This window comes from Sardina pilchardus, chromosome 14 (genome assembly GCF_963854185.1).
Source record: "Sardina pilchardus chromosome 14, fSarPil1.1, whole genome shotgun sequence".
In the NCBI taxonomy this organism is placed as follows: Eukaryota; Metazoa; Chordata; class Actinopteri; order Clupeiformes; family Clupeidae; genus Sardina; species Sardina pilchardus.
In genome coordinates this window covers 33546704-33560913 of record NC_085007.1, presented here as the reverse complement: position 1 = coordinate 33560913, position 14210 = coordinate 33546704, and the positions used below count along the sequence as shown (strand labels likewise).

General features: G+C 41.5%; 1 protein-coding gene across 2 annotated transcripts in view; it reads right to left on the bottom strand.

Moving 5' to 3' along the window:
* The window catches only part of arsb (arylsulfatase B), a 77658-nt gene that overhangs the window by 58785 nt on the left and 4663 nt on the right, over positions 1-14210 (bottom strand). The window contains exon 3 of one of the 2 annotated variants that reach the window (XM_062554600.1): positions 5105-5295. The exons of the other annotated variant lie outside the window; for it this stretch is intronic. Coding sequence (XP_062410584.1) covers positions 5105-5295 — 191 coding nt within the window. The remainder of the gene's footprint in view (positions 1-5104; positions 5296-14210) is intronic. 2 annotated transcript variants of the gene reach the window in all.

Below are 14210 nucleotides of genomic sequence, written 5' to 3'. Positions count from 1 at the left end.
GCGGTAACTCTAGGTTTTCCGTTCCAAAATGAACACGGTATGTTAGTTACTATAGAAACATATGCTCTGAACCTAACCTGGTCGGAGCAGGTTTTGCACAGGTTAAGTTTGAAAGATAACCCGGTTTTGCTCAGGGTAGCCTATTTAAACCCGCGTTTCCGCAGCTTTGTCGTGTTCGCAATGGCATGCCGAGAGGCCTATTGACATCGGAGCGCAAATAATTTGTGCAATTCACCGAGAGAGATTGATAAAACCACGGCTCGACATTTTGATGAATTTTGGCTGAAGCGATATCGTTTTTCACGTTAAACTTTAATATATTTAAATAGCCTTCTCCAGCCCTACGTTACCAATCGTGAACCTGCCTCAGTTCACTGCAAACTATTTACATAGCTCTCCATTTATTTGCGAAGTGTATTTTTTTTCTGTACAGTATTTGAGATGCTGAGCATAGGGAAAGCTACGGTCTGCCAATCAGTGCGTAAAGTCTGTCTTGCGCTGGAGCGGTTAGTGCGCGACTTCATCCTCTTTCCTGGCCACAACTCACGAGGGTCATTAAAATGGAGTTACACCAACTCGTCTCACAGGTGAGGTCACTAATGCATTAAGTGTCCCCAAGTGGCACAGAAATTATCCTTGCTGTTGACTTTTCATATCACGATGATACCATTCGGTTACAATATTATGTCATTGGGTGCATTGATGGCCCAAGTGCCCCAGCCATATATGAGGCCGATTATGTGAACAGGAAAGGATATCACAGTAGCCTATAAATGTTTAGGTAGGTATACGCAGCCTATATTGGCCATTTCCAATATCTTCAAGATATTGTCGATTTTATCATTAGATGATATGATGCTTCGCACATGATTAGCCTATACTTATGTGGAGGCAAAATTGTAATTTGAGCTATACATTTCAACAGACTGCGTTGCATTATGAACATATCATAGACCTTATATAATTGATGTGTTTGTGCAAGATAGCTCAAAGTTTGTATTTGGTCGCAGCGCAATTCGATGGGTAGCTCCTTGGGGATCGAGGGTATCCATGCCTCCCGACGCTCATCACCCTGTATCCTAATCCCGCTCCTGGACCACATGCAACATTTAACCTGGCACACAACAGAACCCGCGATTGAAAGCGCATTTGGGATATTGAAGTCCAAATTGCAATGCCTACGGAGTGTGTCCGAACGGGCTTGCGTAATTGTTGCATGCGCCGTCCTACACAATATAGCCATTCCGCGCAAAGAGATGTAGAAATGTATGTGGAAAAATAATATAATTACTACCATGAATCGTAATATTTTATCTTTACTTGATCAGATGATCGCTTGGGCCCATCGGAGTAGGCTAGCCTACATCTTTATAAAATAACAGGTGGTAGGAATGCTAAGAAAACTTAACTGAGATATGAATAGATTCATAGTTCAAATATTTAGGAACGTGCTTCTGTATGCATTCACGCAGTCAGCGATCCGCTACCAGGGTTTCTCTGAATGGCAGTTGGTTTGGTGTTACTTTTTAAAACTTTTTCTTCTAATTTATTACAGCCTGCGTTCGAGTTCTGAGAAACATGCGGCCCGTTTCTCGCCTAGAAATCTAGACGCCCCTAGCGGCAGCTAGCCTGTTTTGCCCTTTTGATCAGGATTTCCATGCTCCATACATCACGTCTTTATAGGTTTGGCGTGTACGCGCACAACCCAGTGTTAACCAACCCCGTGTTGATTAAACTAATTCATAACCGGCGCGGTGGAACCGACAACTCTGTTTTAGTCGGCTCAGGGTCAATCAACCTAGAGTTCAGCGTTAACTCTGTGTTTGTTAAACCTCCGTTCGTGGAATACCCCTAAGGATAAGAAATAGCAGAGCCGTATCAGTTCGATAAGAAAGGAAGCAGTCGAACTTTGCGAAGGGAAAGATTAAAAATGAGACGAAGAAAAGCAGCATGCAAGTGCGAACGGAAATGTTATGTGTGAAGTTATTGGAAGGGAAATGGATGTAACCACCTTCAACATACTTTTGAAGACATTATGTTTCAAGTGTTTAACATAGACTACGTTAGCAAAGTTGACAAGACTGGCGGCTAGCATTATGATCATCAAGGGGTGTGCTACCTCCACGTAAGTAAGCTGTTATGTACCATACTCAGGTAAACAAGCTCACGTTTGACTTGCCTATTAGTGACCTGATTTCGATTTGGTAGACCAGCACTCTGCCAGTCATGGAGGCTGACAAGGGCAGCCCATAAAACATCTCGGTTGAGGCAAACTGCATTAAAGCTTTCATGTGCCGTGATACACGGAGTATCTGTGATACATGGAGTATCTGTAAAAATAAAAAAATCTGTACAAAGCATGTTGTTATAGCGTTTTACTGTATTCTCATAAAACAAACGGCGGCAATATGAGTATTAAATTATTATTATTATGAAATAGCGATACTATGATGTCTGATCTATAATTAGCCTACCCTGGACAGCTGTTGATAAAAAGTCTAGCTCTTTACAGCAAACGCTCTCGTTCTCGCTTGGCATTGGCAAGCAGTTGCCGCACAGACACCATAGATTTTGCCCCACTCTTGCTTCGTCAACTCTCACATCTTCATTTTCATCATGTAACGATTGCGTAGGCCTATCTTCTGCATTATTCTCTTGATTTAAGCCTACAGGGCGCTCACGCCTACGCCGGTAGGGCACAGCTGGTACAACCAAAACACGTCATTACCCAGAATGCAATGAGATGTCAATAACAATGGCGACCTACTAGTGAACGGATTTTCTGCGTTTTTAACAAAAACCCGAAACATTTGGATTGTTTTGGTACCACCCTTTTATAGCTGTCGCTCATGTTAATCGTATAAGGCCAACTAGTCGTTCTAGTCGGGGTTCACTTTAACCTGTTGAGGGGTACGGTCACAAATATGTGATTAGAATGTTCGGTGAACTGAGAGTTCCGCATTATGATGAGACAATTACCCTACGAGATTTCCCCTACAGACTGTATACAGAATACTGAAACTATAGATTGCTTGCATTGAATTCTAGAAGGAACTTGGAAAATAATTCAGGTCAGAGCCATATAAAGAGAGAGTTGCGACAACCCGGGTACAGAAAATTCGGTTTGTGACGTGGTTCGTGTAACTTCAAGTAGTTCAAATCATATTCAAATAGTTCCCGGAAGCGATTTTGACTGTTCGTTAGAATCTTAAAATAACCGTCTTTTACTGTCTGTTAACGAGTGTTCGATCCTAACTTCCGGGAACTATTGTTGAGAAAATATGGAACATTAGCGTCAATGGAGTTGTCGCAACTCTCTCTTTATATGGCTCTGATTCAGGTTAAGAAGCTCTTAAGTGCAAAGAACTTCTTAGGAGCGTTCTAAGAACGTTCTAAGAATGCTCCTAAGAAGTTCTTAGCACCTCAGAGCTTCTTAAGCTGGGATTTTTGGCCCATTTTGCCACGATTTTTGAGTCGTGCGACTATTTTGGGTATCGGGCCGAATTTTGGCTGTGTGAAGTTGCTGGTTGCACACAGCTCCTACACGTAGCCTACACAGAGGGCATTTTGAACCTATGCAGCTGTGTCAACTCTACACTGTAACTGTAGGCTCCTCTGTGACCACCCCAGAAATGTAACAGGGGTTCGGGGAGGGGATGCTAACTTTTTGGGGTCGTGTCTTTATTATGGCTTATTTTCAGACAACACAACACATCCTTTTAACCATTGACTTCGAAGTTGGTTTAGATAAACGTTAGCCAAATAAATAAATACAAATTAAAAAAAAATTGAAAATAAATAAATATAAAAAGTTCAGTCTTGCTCTGCCTGTGACTTTTACAAAGGTGTGCTGCCAGTGTAACCTGTAAAAAGACAATAGGCTTCTCCACAAACGTTGTGCTATAAGTAATAGCTGGTGACTAGCTGATGATTACTTTAAAGGGATAATCCGGAGTGAAATGCACTTTAGATCAATTTTTCGGACTATTGGGAGTACATACGTTGAGTTGACACCAAAATCATGTCATTCGGATGTATTTTGAGAAAGTTCGAGTTCACCGTTTTTAGCCAAAACTCGTTAGCCTGTAAGTGACCGGGGCAGGTCCTTTCGCCACTACAAAACGCTATTTTTATACCTCTTCTACTGTTCCAAACAACACTACACTTACGTGGTAGTGAGTAGAGGGTCCCTAAAGCCAAACCGAAGTATCCCCACGTCTTTATGTGGTCGGATAGAGAGTCCAGAATGAATTTAATCGAGTCAGTACCTTCCGGAAATGTCGCTGCGGCAGCTGCGCAACGCTTCCACAACACTTTACTAACATTTCCGGAAAGGTACTGACTCGATTAAATTCATTCTAGACTCTCTATCCGACCACATAAAGACGTGGGGATACTTCGGTTTGGCTTTAGGGACCCTCTACTCACTACCACGTAAGTGTAGTGTTGTTTGGAACAGTAGAAGAGGTATAAAAATAGCGTTTTGTAGTGGCGAAAGGACCTGCCCCGGTCACTTACAGGCTAACGAGTTTTGGCTAAAAACGGTGAGCTCGAACTTTCTCAAAATACATCCGAATGACATGATTTTGGTGTCAACTCAACGTATGTACTCCCAATAGTCCGAAAAATTGATCTAAAGTGCATTTCACTCCGGATTATCCCTTTAACTTGTTAAAACATTTATGCAACATGCATGCATGTTGCATTAAACAACATGCATGCTTATTCCTCCTCACGTGACCTGGCAACACTGAAAGCAAGTAGACAGCACGGGGCCGCATGGCAGAGTCCGACGAGTTGGATATGGACGTACAGTATGAGCAGTCAGATTGCATCCGAACATCGGATCGTGTAGTGTGAGAACAGGAATCGTGAGCTGCCCCTGCGAGCTGCCCCTTCACTCGTACAGTATGAGCAGCAGCTGAATACCGCGATTGAAAAAATCGCACATGCCCAGCTTTAACGAATCTGGGAAACGTGGCCAATGTCTAAAACAGTGGCTGTGCCATTCAGCAATCTGTGCTGATGCAAGAGCTTTAGTTATGATATTGTGAAATGTACATTCAAAGACAGTAGTAAAACAAAGTTGACATCTGTTCAATACCTTGTTTTGATCATGTCTGCCAATAAGATCAGAGGCTTTATGTGTGAAAAGCTCAGTAGAATAAGTCCCATTGTACTCTGCAGCAACCTCCTCGCCTTCACGCAGGTCCAGGGCACAGCGTGTCAAATTCAACTTCGAAATAGGGTAGCAGCGTTGATGAGTAAAGTAGTTTTCTCCGCCTGTTAGGTAACCTGTGGGAAATGTTTTAACAAGTTAAAGTAATCATCAGCTAGTCACCAGCTATTACTTATAGCACAACGTTTGTGGAGAAGAGAAGCCTATTGTCTTTTTACAGGCTACACTGGCAGCACACCTTTGTAAAAGTCACAGGCAGAGCAAGACTTTTTATTATTCTTTTTTATTTGTATCTATTTATTTGGCTAACGTTTATCTAAACCAACTTCGAAGTCAATGGTTAAAAGGATGTGTTGTGTGTTGAGCAATACCTTTAAATGGAATGTGAAGGCCTACAATAACCTGAATGTCTGAATTTTTTTTTGCTTATAGATTTTCAGACCTGCTTTAAATATCCTTCATATCACATCCTTTTGACCAGGCTGTCATTTTGTTCATGTATGTAGCAATACATGTGATCATGTGATCCTACATATTCAATTAAATGAGTAGAAATGAATTGTGTTTAATGGGTACATCAGAGGCGGGAAGCTCCATTTTATATAGAATTACAATAGCAATGCACTGCACTGTTATTCATTGGCTTCTTATTGGGAACCAAGCAGCAAAGCTGTGAAGGCACCCATCGAGTTACCAGCTTTACTATATTGGGGGCCAAGCAGAATATAACTGGCATTTTAAGCAATATAAAAAAAAAAGATACATTTAATCAATGGCCTAATGAAAACAAAACAACACTATATAGTACAAACCATAATCATAAGATGCACTAATAAACTAAGTGCATATTGAACATGTGTGTTGAAATATGATGCCGAGTGTGAGCGTTTGTCTCAGAGCTGATCTCGACCTGCCCCCTGCACTCAGAAATCTGCCGCTAGTTAGCCGATGCTACCAACAGGTTTTCAATGGGGGTGCCTCGGGCATCGGCTTAGCCATGCAAATAGGCAGACTGATTGGTGCTTCGTTTTATGCGTAGACACCTAGAGCAAGTTGCTGACGAGGGTATATGCCCTATGCGGGACATTCTATTTCTTAGGCTCAATTATATCCTCCTGAGTTACGGCGCCATAACTATAGCTATCAGTGCGCATCGGAGGTCTTTCACAGAGTGTTGAAGAATGTTTCCTGAAACAAAGCCCGTCACAATAATGCAGCACACTGATATGGAGCACCTCCTCACCTTGAGTGTCTGAAAGCTGCTGTAGGCTAGGCTACTCTCGCAGTCCATATCTTTAGTCTACGGTCTTCTTTCATTCTTTTCGAAAAAGTGGATAGCCTATTGTGGGTGAATACAGTAGCCTAGACAACTTTGTTAACCCAGCTCCATACATAGCAATAGCTGCCACGCGCTCTCCCCGCGTCTCCATTTAAACTAAGGGCAAACCCATTCATTCGTGCCCAAAACGAATGAATGGGTTGGGAGCGTCGCCTAGCTGTGTCAGCAGACTGCAATACAGTCGGTCTCGAGGGGTTAAATAGCGCATGTTAAGCCTACCTTACATTGCCAGACTTTGCAAAGATTTGGAAAATATTTTTGAAAAACTACAGTCTCAGACCCTCTCACATCTAAAGACAATTCATTGAGTTTTTAGTCACAGGCCAGTCTCAGATTAGGATTTTGCAAAGACTGTGGGTCACTATTTACAAGACTGCTGCTAGATTCCCTCAAATTATTTCCATGGTGCAATAGGCTACACGTCATCATTCACAGGAAATCACATGATAGTCTACTCATATCAAAGTATTTTTTTTTCGCGTTTCTGCAGCATTGTTTGATGTGTGACATCACTAACAGATATAGAGTTGTTCTGTCACGTAGAACAGCCGACTAATAAATTATGAGAAATGAAATAACAAATAATCATAAAGGCTACAGCTGTCGCCTATTTTGCCCCTTCCTGTTTCATGTTCGAGCAAGGTTACTATTGGTTTTTAATGTTCACGTCACTATTTGCATGAGCCACGACTGAAAAGACTTCCGATAATATCAAACATGTTTGATATTGTCGTAACGGCAAAACTAGAAAAAGACTGCCTCCGACGGACTTAAAACCGCTAAGATTGGCACCTTACACTAAACGATTTAGATGACGTGAGCGCGCTGCGATTTCAGTACAACTCCCAAGATTTCCGATTTTGGAAATTTAGTCGCCGACTGTTAAAACAGACCAAAATCGTGCAATGTAAGCCAGCCTTTACTTGAATTTTAAACCAGCTCTTCTGTTGAATATAAGGCGGATATGGATGAGTTTCCTCTCTCACTCCGAGAACAAAATCTCCACTTCACAAGCATCTACATACACCAAACTTTTCAGTCTTATACCTAACCATGTTTAGAAGATTTTTGCAGAGGGGTTTGTTGATATATTATTCTTAGCCTGATTTACATGACATTTTATTCCAAAAAACATGGCGAAAATAATTCCCTCTCTAAAATACTTTTCATTATGTCAACAAAATGAAAAGAAAAAAAATTGAAACTGGCTTTATCCAATGTATACTACAGGTGAATAGGGTAAAAATACTGAAATGTATCTGTTTCATGACAAATGATAATGTATCTATGTTTGGTATCATTTTTAATGTCTCAATGCGAGAAGTAAGAGGGTCTCAGTGGTACAATTGTAAAATAAGTGTAAATATGTTTTCTGATGATTGCGAAAATTGCCAGTGTTTGGATGGGAAACCTCCCATTCTCCTTTTGTAATGATAAAGATATACCACGTGGAGGGCCAAGGTTTTCTGTAGCCACACAGTCTATATGTTAATTTCTAAGGTGGAACCACGCTGACATGCCTCCTGGGTCTAGATGGATATTTAAGAAAGAACAAAGGTGACCCTTCAGATCTTGCTTACCAAGAACTCCACCAGTGTGTAGCCCAAGCTAGGAGAGCCTGGTTAGCAGCCCTCCAAGTTGGATTTAGAATCGGAATCTCTCTGATTAGATAGGGCTCCACTTCTTTAGTCATTTCTACATCAGGTATGATATCTTGAACTTTACTTTAGGTTGATTGTTTTAACTCTTTATTACTTTATTATTGTCTGTACTTTTATACCTTTATTGATTACCTTTATACCTTGGTTGATTGTATTAGAAAGATTACAAATAAATGTGATGTTAATTGGTAATCGGTAATATTATTTTCTTGAGATTAGAGTCCTAATCAAGGCATTTGTTTAATCAGATATCTTAGCAAGTGAATTCTCAGTTAAACTGCGTATCTTGTGGGGGCCAGTTATACTATTAGGAGTCACTGCGCTAATTCAGTTTTGCACCAAGCTTTGTGGGCCTCTGCATGCTAATGCCGGCCGGCCTGATTAGCCAAACGAATAGTGGTCACTGAACTGGTAGAGAAAACACAGAGGTGCCAATAGTCAATGAACTGTAGATATATTAAACAAATCGGCCTTGTAGAGAGATAAGTTTAGAAATACTTGGTACTTATTGTAGACTGATATTTCAGTCATCGGCAGCGAAGCTAATGCTTATACCATAATGGAGTCAGATGGTCAATAAATTAAACTAAATACAACCTCATTAGCGCACCGGGCAAAGACAGAACACATATATATATATATATATATATATATACGCAGGAATATATATTGTTGTTTATTTTTCCATCTTTGTGGTCCTTGTTATTTACCAAGTTACCACATATTTTTGGCGACGAGGTGAGCTGGAAGTGTTGTTTACATTCGTTTTCTCTTTAGTGTTAGCTAAATTACAGTGCTAGCTAATCAACATTAGGCGGCTAGTTTCATGAGTGGAAGCAGTGAAGAGGATCGTGTGGAGGAGAGACGCAGAGTGGCTGACGGTCGGCGGCAAGGGCAAGGAGAAGAGCCTCGCATTCGCATACGTTTGGGACTATCAGTGAATTTGTGGAAGGAGACGAGGACTGGACAGAGTATGAGGAAAGGTTGGGACACTTTTTCGCTGCTAATGGAATTACAGAGGAGGCTAGAAAGCGCTCCATTCTCCTGAGTGTGTGTGGGGCAAAGACTTATAAGATGATAAGGAATTTGGCCACACCGAGGAAACCGGGGGAAATTCCATACGATGACTTGGTCCAGCTTGTCGGGAACCACCACAACCCAAAGCCATCGGTAATAGTCCAACGCTTCAAATTTCACAGTCAGGCCAGTCTGTAGCTAACTTTGTTGCAGAATTGCGGTAGCTGTCTGAACATTGTGATTTTGGGCCAGTCCTGGATGACATGCTCCGTGACAGATTAGTATGAGGAATTAAAAATGATGCTATTCAGCGCCGCTTGCTAGGGGAAACTCCACCACTGACTTTTAAGAAAGCCCTAGAAATTTCACAAGGGATCGAGATGGCTGCAAATAATGCCAAAGACATTCAAAAGGGTCAGGCAGGATCGCAGCCGATGGCGGTGCACCACGTAAAGAGAGATTCGGTCAAACCAGCAAAGAAAGTGGAGTGTTTTAGGTGTGGAGGGGCGCACTATGCAAACGACTGCAAATTTAAAGACACTGTCTGTCATGCCTGCAATAAAAAAAGGAAACTTAGCGAAAATGTGCAGGAGTGCTAAGAATGAAAAAGGGAAAGCCCAGCAGGCTCAAGCGCCCACACATCACGTCGAAGAAGATGAAGGAGATGTAGCCTGTGCTTTTAACATGTTTGCTGTGGACACAAACGAGGAACCGCCTATGCCCTATTATGCAACAGTGACTGTTGAAGGAATGGACATTAAGTTTGAAATTGATTCTGGGGCTACGGCATCGGTCATCAGTGAGGAGACCTACAGGAGGACGTGGGGACACAAGCCACCTCCTATTAAGCCTTCGACTCTCAGATTAAGGACATACACAGGGCAGGCCATACCTCATTTGGGAGTGTTACATGTGAACATTTCAGCAGGAAGTCAAAAAGGCTGAAGACAGACTTGTTATAGCCAAGGGTGGTGGGCCCAGTCTGTTGGGTGGCGACTGGCTTCGAAAAATTAAGCTGAATTGGCATGAAATCAAGTATGCTCACACGACAGAGGACATTTTGCAGAAATACAGTGACGTGTTCAGAGAAGAACTGGGCACACTTAAAGGAGTGACTGTGAAGCTCCATGTTGATCCAGACGCAACACCACGTTTCTTTAAGCCCAGAGTGGTACCCTATGCCATGAAAAGCAAAAGAGGAAGAGCTGGAGTGTTACAGGCACTGGGCGTCATAGAGCCTGTCCAGGGGCCTATTGCACAAAACTAGGATAAGGGATTAACCCGGGATATCTTGGTTATCCTGGCTCAATTTATCCGTGATCCAGTTGCACAAAAGCGGGATAGGGGGAAGCAGGATATGTTATGGTATAAGTTATGTCATGCCCGGCTTTGCCGTGCTGGGTGCGCTCACTCCACCTTATGACAGTGTAAGTTTGGGCAGTCTCTCTCCCCTAGGTCTGAAGGGGGAGCTGTCTGTTTGTTGGTCTACCTGGGCTAGACAACAGCTGATTGGCGGGACTGTTCAAAAACATCTCTGACCTACTGGTCTGTCTCTGCTTTGCTCTGCGCTGCATTGCTCTGCTTTGCTTGGCTCTGGTGATGGTGGCAGCACCATTATACTCCTTTTGCCTTTTGCTTAACACATAGTCTACTTCACTAATCTCCAAAACACATTTGAGTTACCTTTTGTTGCTTCTCATTTACTGACTTGACATTTGTCTTGATTTAGATCATGCTTTAATCGTATCATTTTATGCTTTAATAAATTATTTGATTTAACTGTTCAAACGGTGTGGTCTCCCTTCATGTCATGGCTACTCTGAGCTTGGTAGTCTAGACAGTTACCATGGTGATTTATTTTGTGGAGCTAGCCTGCTCCTGACCAGGCTAACAGCCAAGATAAGTTGATTCTAATGGTAACTAGAAAACGTAATTTCGAGGAAATTACCAGTGCATGCAAAAGCAAGACATAAGATAAAATGTGAAACAAACTTTAATTTACAGTTGTGGACAGAGTTAATTTACAACAGCTGTGGACAGAGGAAGGTGAACAGGACAGGACAAGGCAGTGTGTTGTATGTATGTGGCTTAAAGGGATAATCCGGAGTGAAATGCACTTTAGATCAATTTTTCGGACTATTGGGGGTACATACGTTGAGTTGACACCAATATCATGTCATTCGGATGTATTTTGAGAAAGTTCGAGCTCACCGTTTTTAGCCAAAACTCGTTAGCCTGGAAGTGACGCGGGCATGTCCTTTCGCCGCTACAAAACTCTATTTTTATACTACTGTTCCAAACAACACTACACTTACGTGGTAGTGAGTAGAGGATCCCTAAAGCCAAACCGAAGTATCCCCACGTCTTTATGTGGTCGGATAGAGAGTCCAGAATGAATTTAATCGAGTCCGTACCTTTCCGGAAATGTTAATAAAGTGTTGAACAAACGTTGCCAGCTGCAGCAGCGACATTTCCGGAAAGGTACTGACTCGATTAAATTTATTCTGGACTCTCTATCCGAATAAATTTCCAGGCTAACGAGTTTTGGCTAAAAACGGTGAGCTCGAACTTTCTCAAAATACATCCGAATGATGATTTTGGTGTCAACTCAACGTATGTACTCCCAATAGTCCGAAAAATTTATCTAAAGTGCATTTCACTCCGGATTATCCCTTTAAGGGGCAGTGTGTGCAGAGGTGGAAAAGTCCAACCAACCAGCTGATTCTAATTAGTACAACTCTTCAGCCAGGCAGAGCAGCTAATTAGTGATATCACCTGTGTTAAGAGCACAGATAGAACCAATGGGCTCTATTATCAGGATCAAATGGGCATTGTCGCAAGTCACTCGCGCAAGTTTCTTTGGGGGCCCTAGCGCAAAAGGCTATAATGACTGCGTGAAAAGTGAACATTGCGCTCGGCGCAAAGTGAAAAGGGGTTGTCTTAATTGAGTTAATTAGTCGTGGGTGTCTTTTGGGCGTAGCGTGCAATAAACCAATTAGATTTCACACTCTCATTCCCTTTAAAAGCCTGGCGCATTGTTCAATGGTCTGTTGGTATTATCATGGCGGAGTTACCTGGGCGTCTAATCCAGAAGAGACCGACTTGCTCGTGCGTGAGGCATGGGCGCGTAATGGAGGCTTGGGAAGGCTAAGCCTTCCCAACTTTTATGCTGGGAAATTGTGAAAATAATGTACATGATGTGTGAATATTATTTTCTAACACGGATAGTTCCGGTCCTTGATGATGATTGGCTGAATCGCGTTCGATGCTGTTATAAAATCCAACACAAACATACACCTTGACCGCATTTCGTTAATGCACTACCACAACTTGCACAAAAGTTAAAGTGGCTGCGTCTCGATGTTGCATGGCAACCATTCATATGGAGGAAATATTTAATACCAAGAAGAGGTATAAAAATAGCGTTTTGTAGCGGCAAAAGGACTTGCCACGGTCACTTCCAGGCTAACGAGTTTTGGCTAAAAACGGTGAACTCGAACTTTCTCAAAATACATCCGAATTACATGATTTTGGTGTCAACTCAACGTATGTACTCCCAATAGTCCGAAAAATTGATCTAAAGTGCATTTCACTCCGGATTATCCCTTTAATGCCTTGCAAAAGTAGCAAAATGCTACTGTTTCGCCAGAGGGGGGTGCCAAACTTCACTTTTTTTATTGTAAATGTTTATTCTGGTGTTACCAAAACACCTGTAACTACATGCATTTATTCTGTGAACGGGGCTTAGATGCAATATTACAACTTTATACACTACATGTCCATATACTTTTCTATTTCCACATAGATTTTCATGATCCTACTACCTACCCCACATAGCTTTTCAGCTGCATGAAAATGACACAAAAATACAAACATACCTTGTTTTATCCTTATTATTGTCAAATTCATTTGATTTGGAGACTTCACATTTTGGGACAACTTTAACAAAGGATTATATTTCTATAGAAAAGACTCATTGATGGCAGGTGTGTCCCAATAAAAAAGTTTTGAGACCCTCAATATCACTTTTTTTGCATGTTTTTTCAGAAACTATGGACTTCTGTACAACCAATGAGACTGTGGTACAAACATTTAATCATTGAATCTTACATTGAATCTTACTGAGAACATGCTTGTCTTCCCTTTCTATAAAGTTTAGTCAGGCTAGGAATGATACTTTTTAAGATATGAGTACCTTAACATGGCCTCCAAGATAAGGTCATTTAGAGAGTGTAAAAAGTCAAGGGCAAAAAGACAATGAAAACAATAGAATTGAACAAAAATATTTTACAGATTTTAGTTATGGAACCTAAACATTGTGTAGACAAACTTTGAAGAAAATCCGAGTCGGTGCTGCAACCATTTTCCTGGATTTTGTCTGATTTGACACGGAATGACCCATCTACAATATAGGCTATTAATTGGCCAGGCTATATATAATAGGCTTAGGACTGTATTTTGCCTTCGTGCAACTTTAGTTGTGCTCAATCTAAATTATTGTCAGTAAGGATAGGTCATATTACCAAATGGCGAACCTCGAAAATTATTTAGGATAGAGCCGTGTCCATTATGCACTACAGTTATTTAGGCTATTGTTTTATTTTAGTGTTTTTGTCCACCATGGCAAACATAGTTGAAACGTTCGCTCTAAACTTATGTATTTTCAATCGGCTTTCACAATCAGCTACAGCTGCGCCGATGATCACCATGAAAACTTGCAATGTCTATACAGAACTGCTTTCACTTCCCCGAGTCGTGTACGCAACATACACAACAATAGGCTACCGATATTTAGTAAACACATGTATTTCCAGCTCTCAAAACTGATGAGGTCCAGATCTCAGTGGCCTCATAGCTGCCTACAGCCATGCCTAGTACTCACACTAAGGACGGCTTGACGCCGAAACGTGTTTGTTTTTTAGGCATGGTGCTACAATAAAGAATAAAAAGATAACAAACTAGTGAGTGCGGTTCTTTTGCACATTGGAATACGATATTTAACTCGCACCCGAAG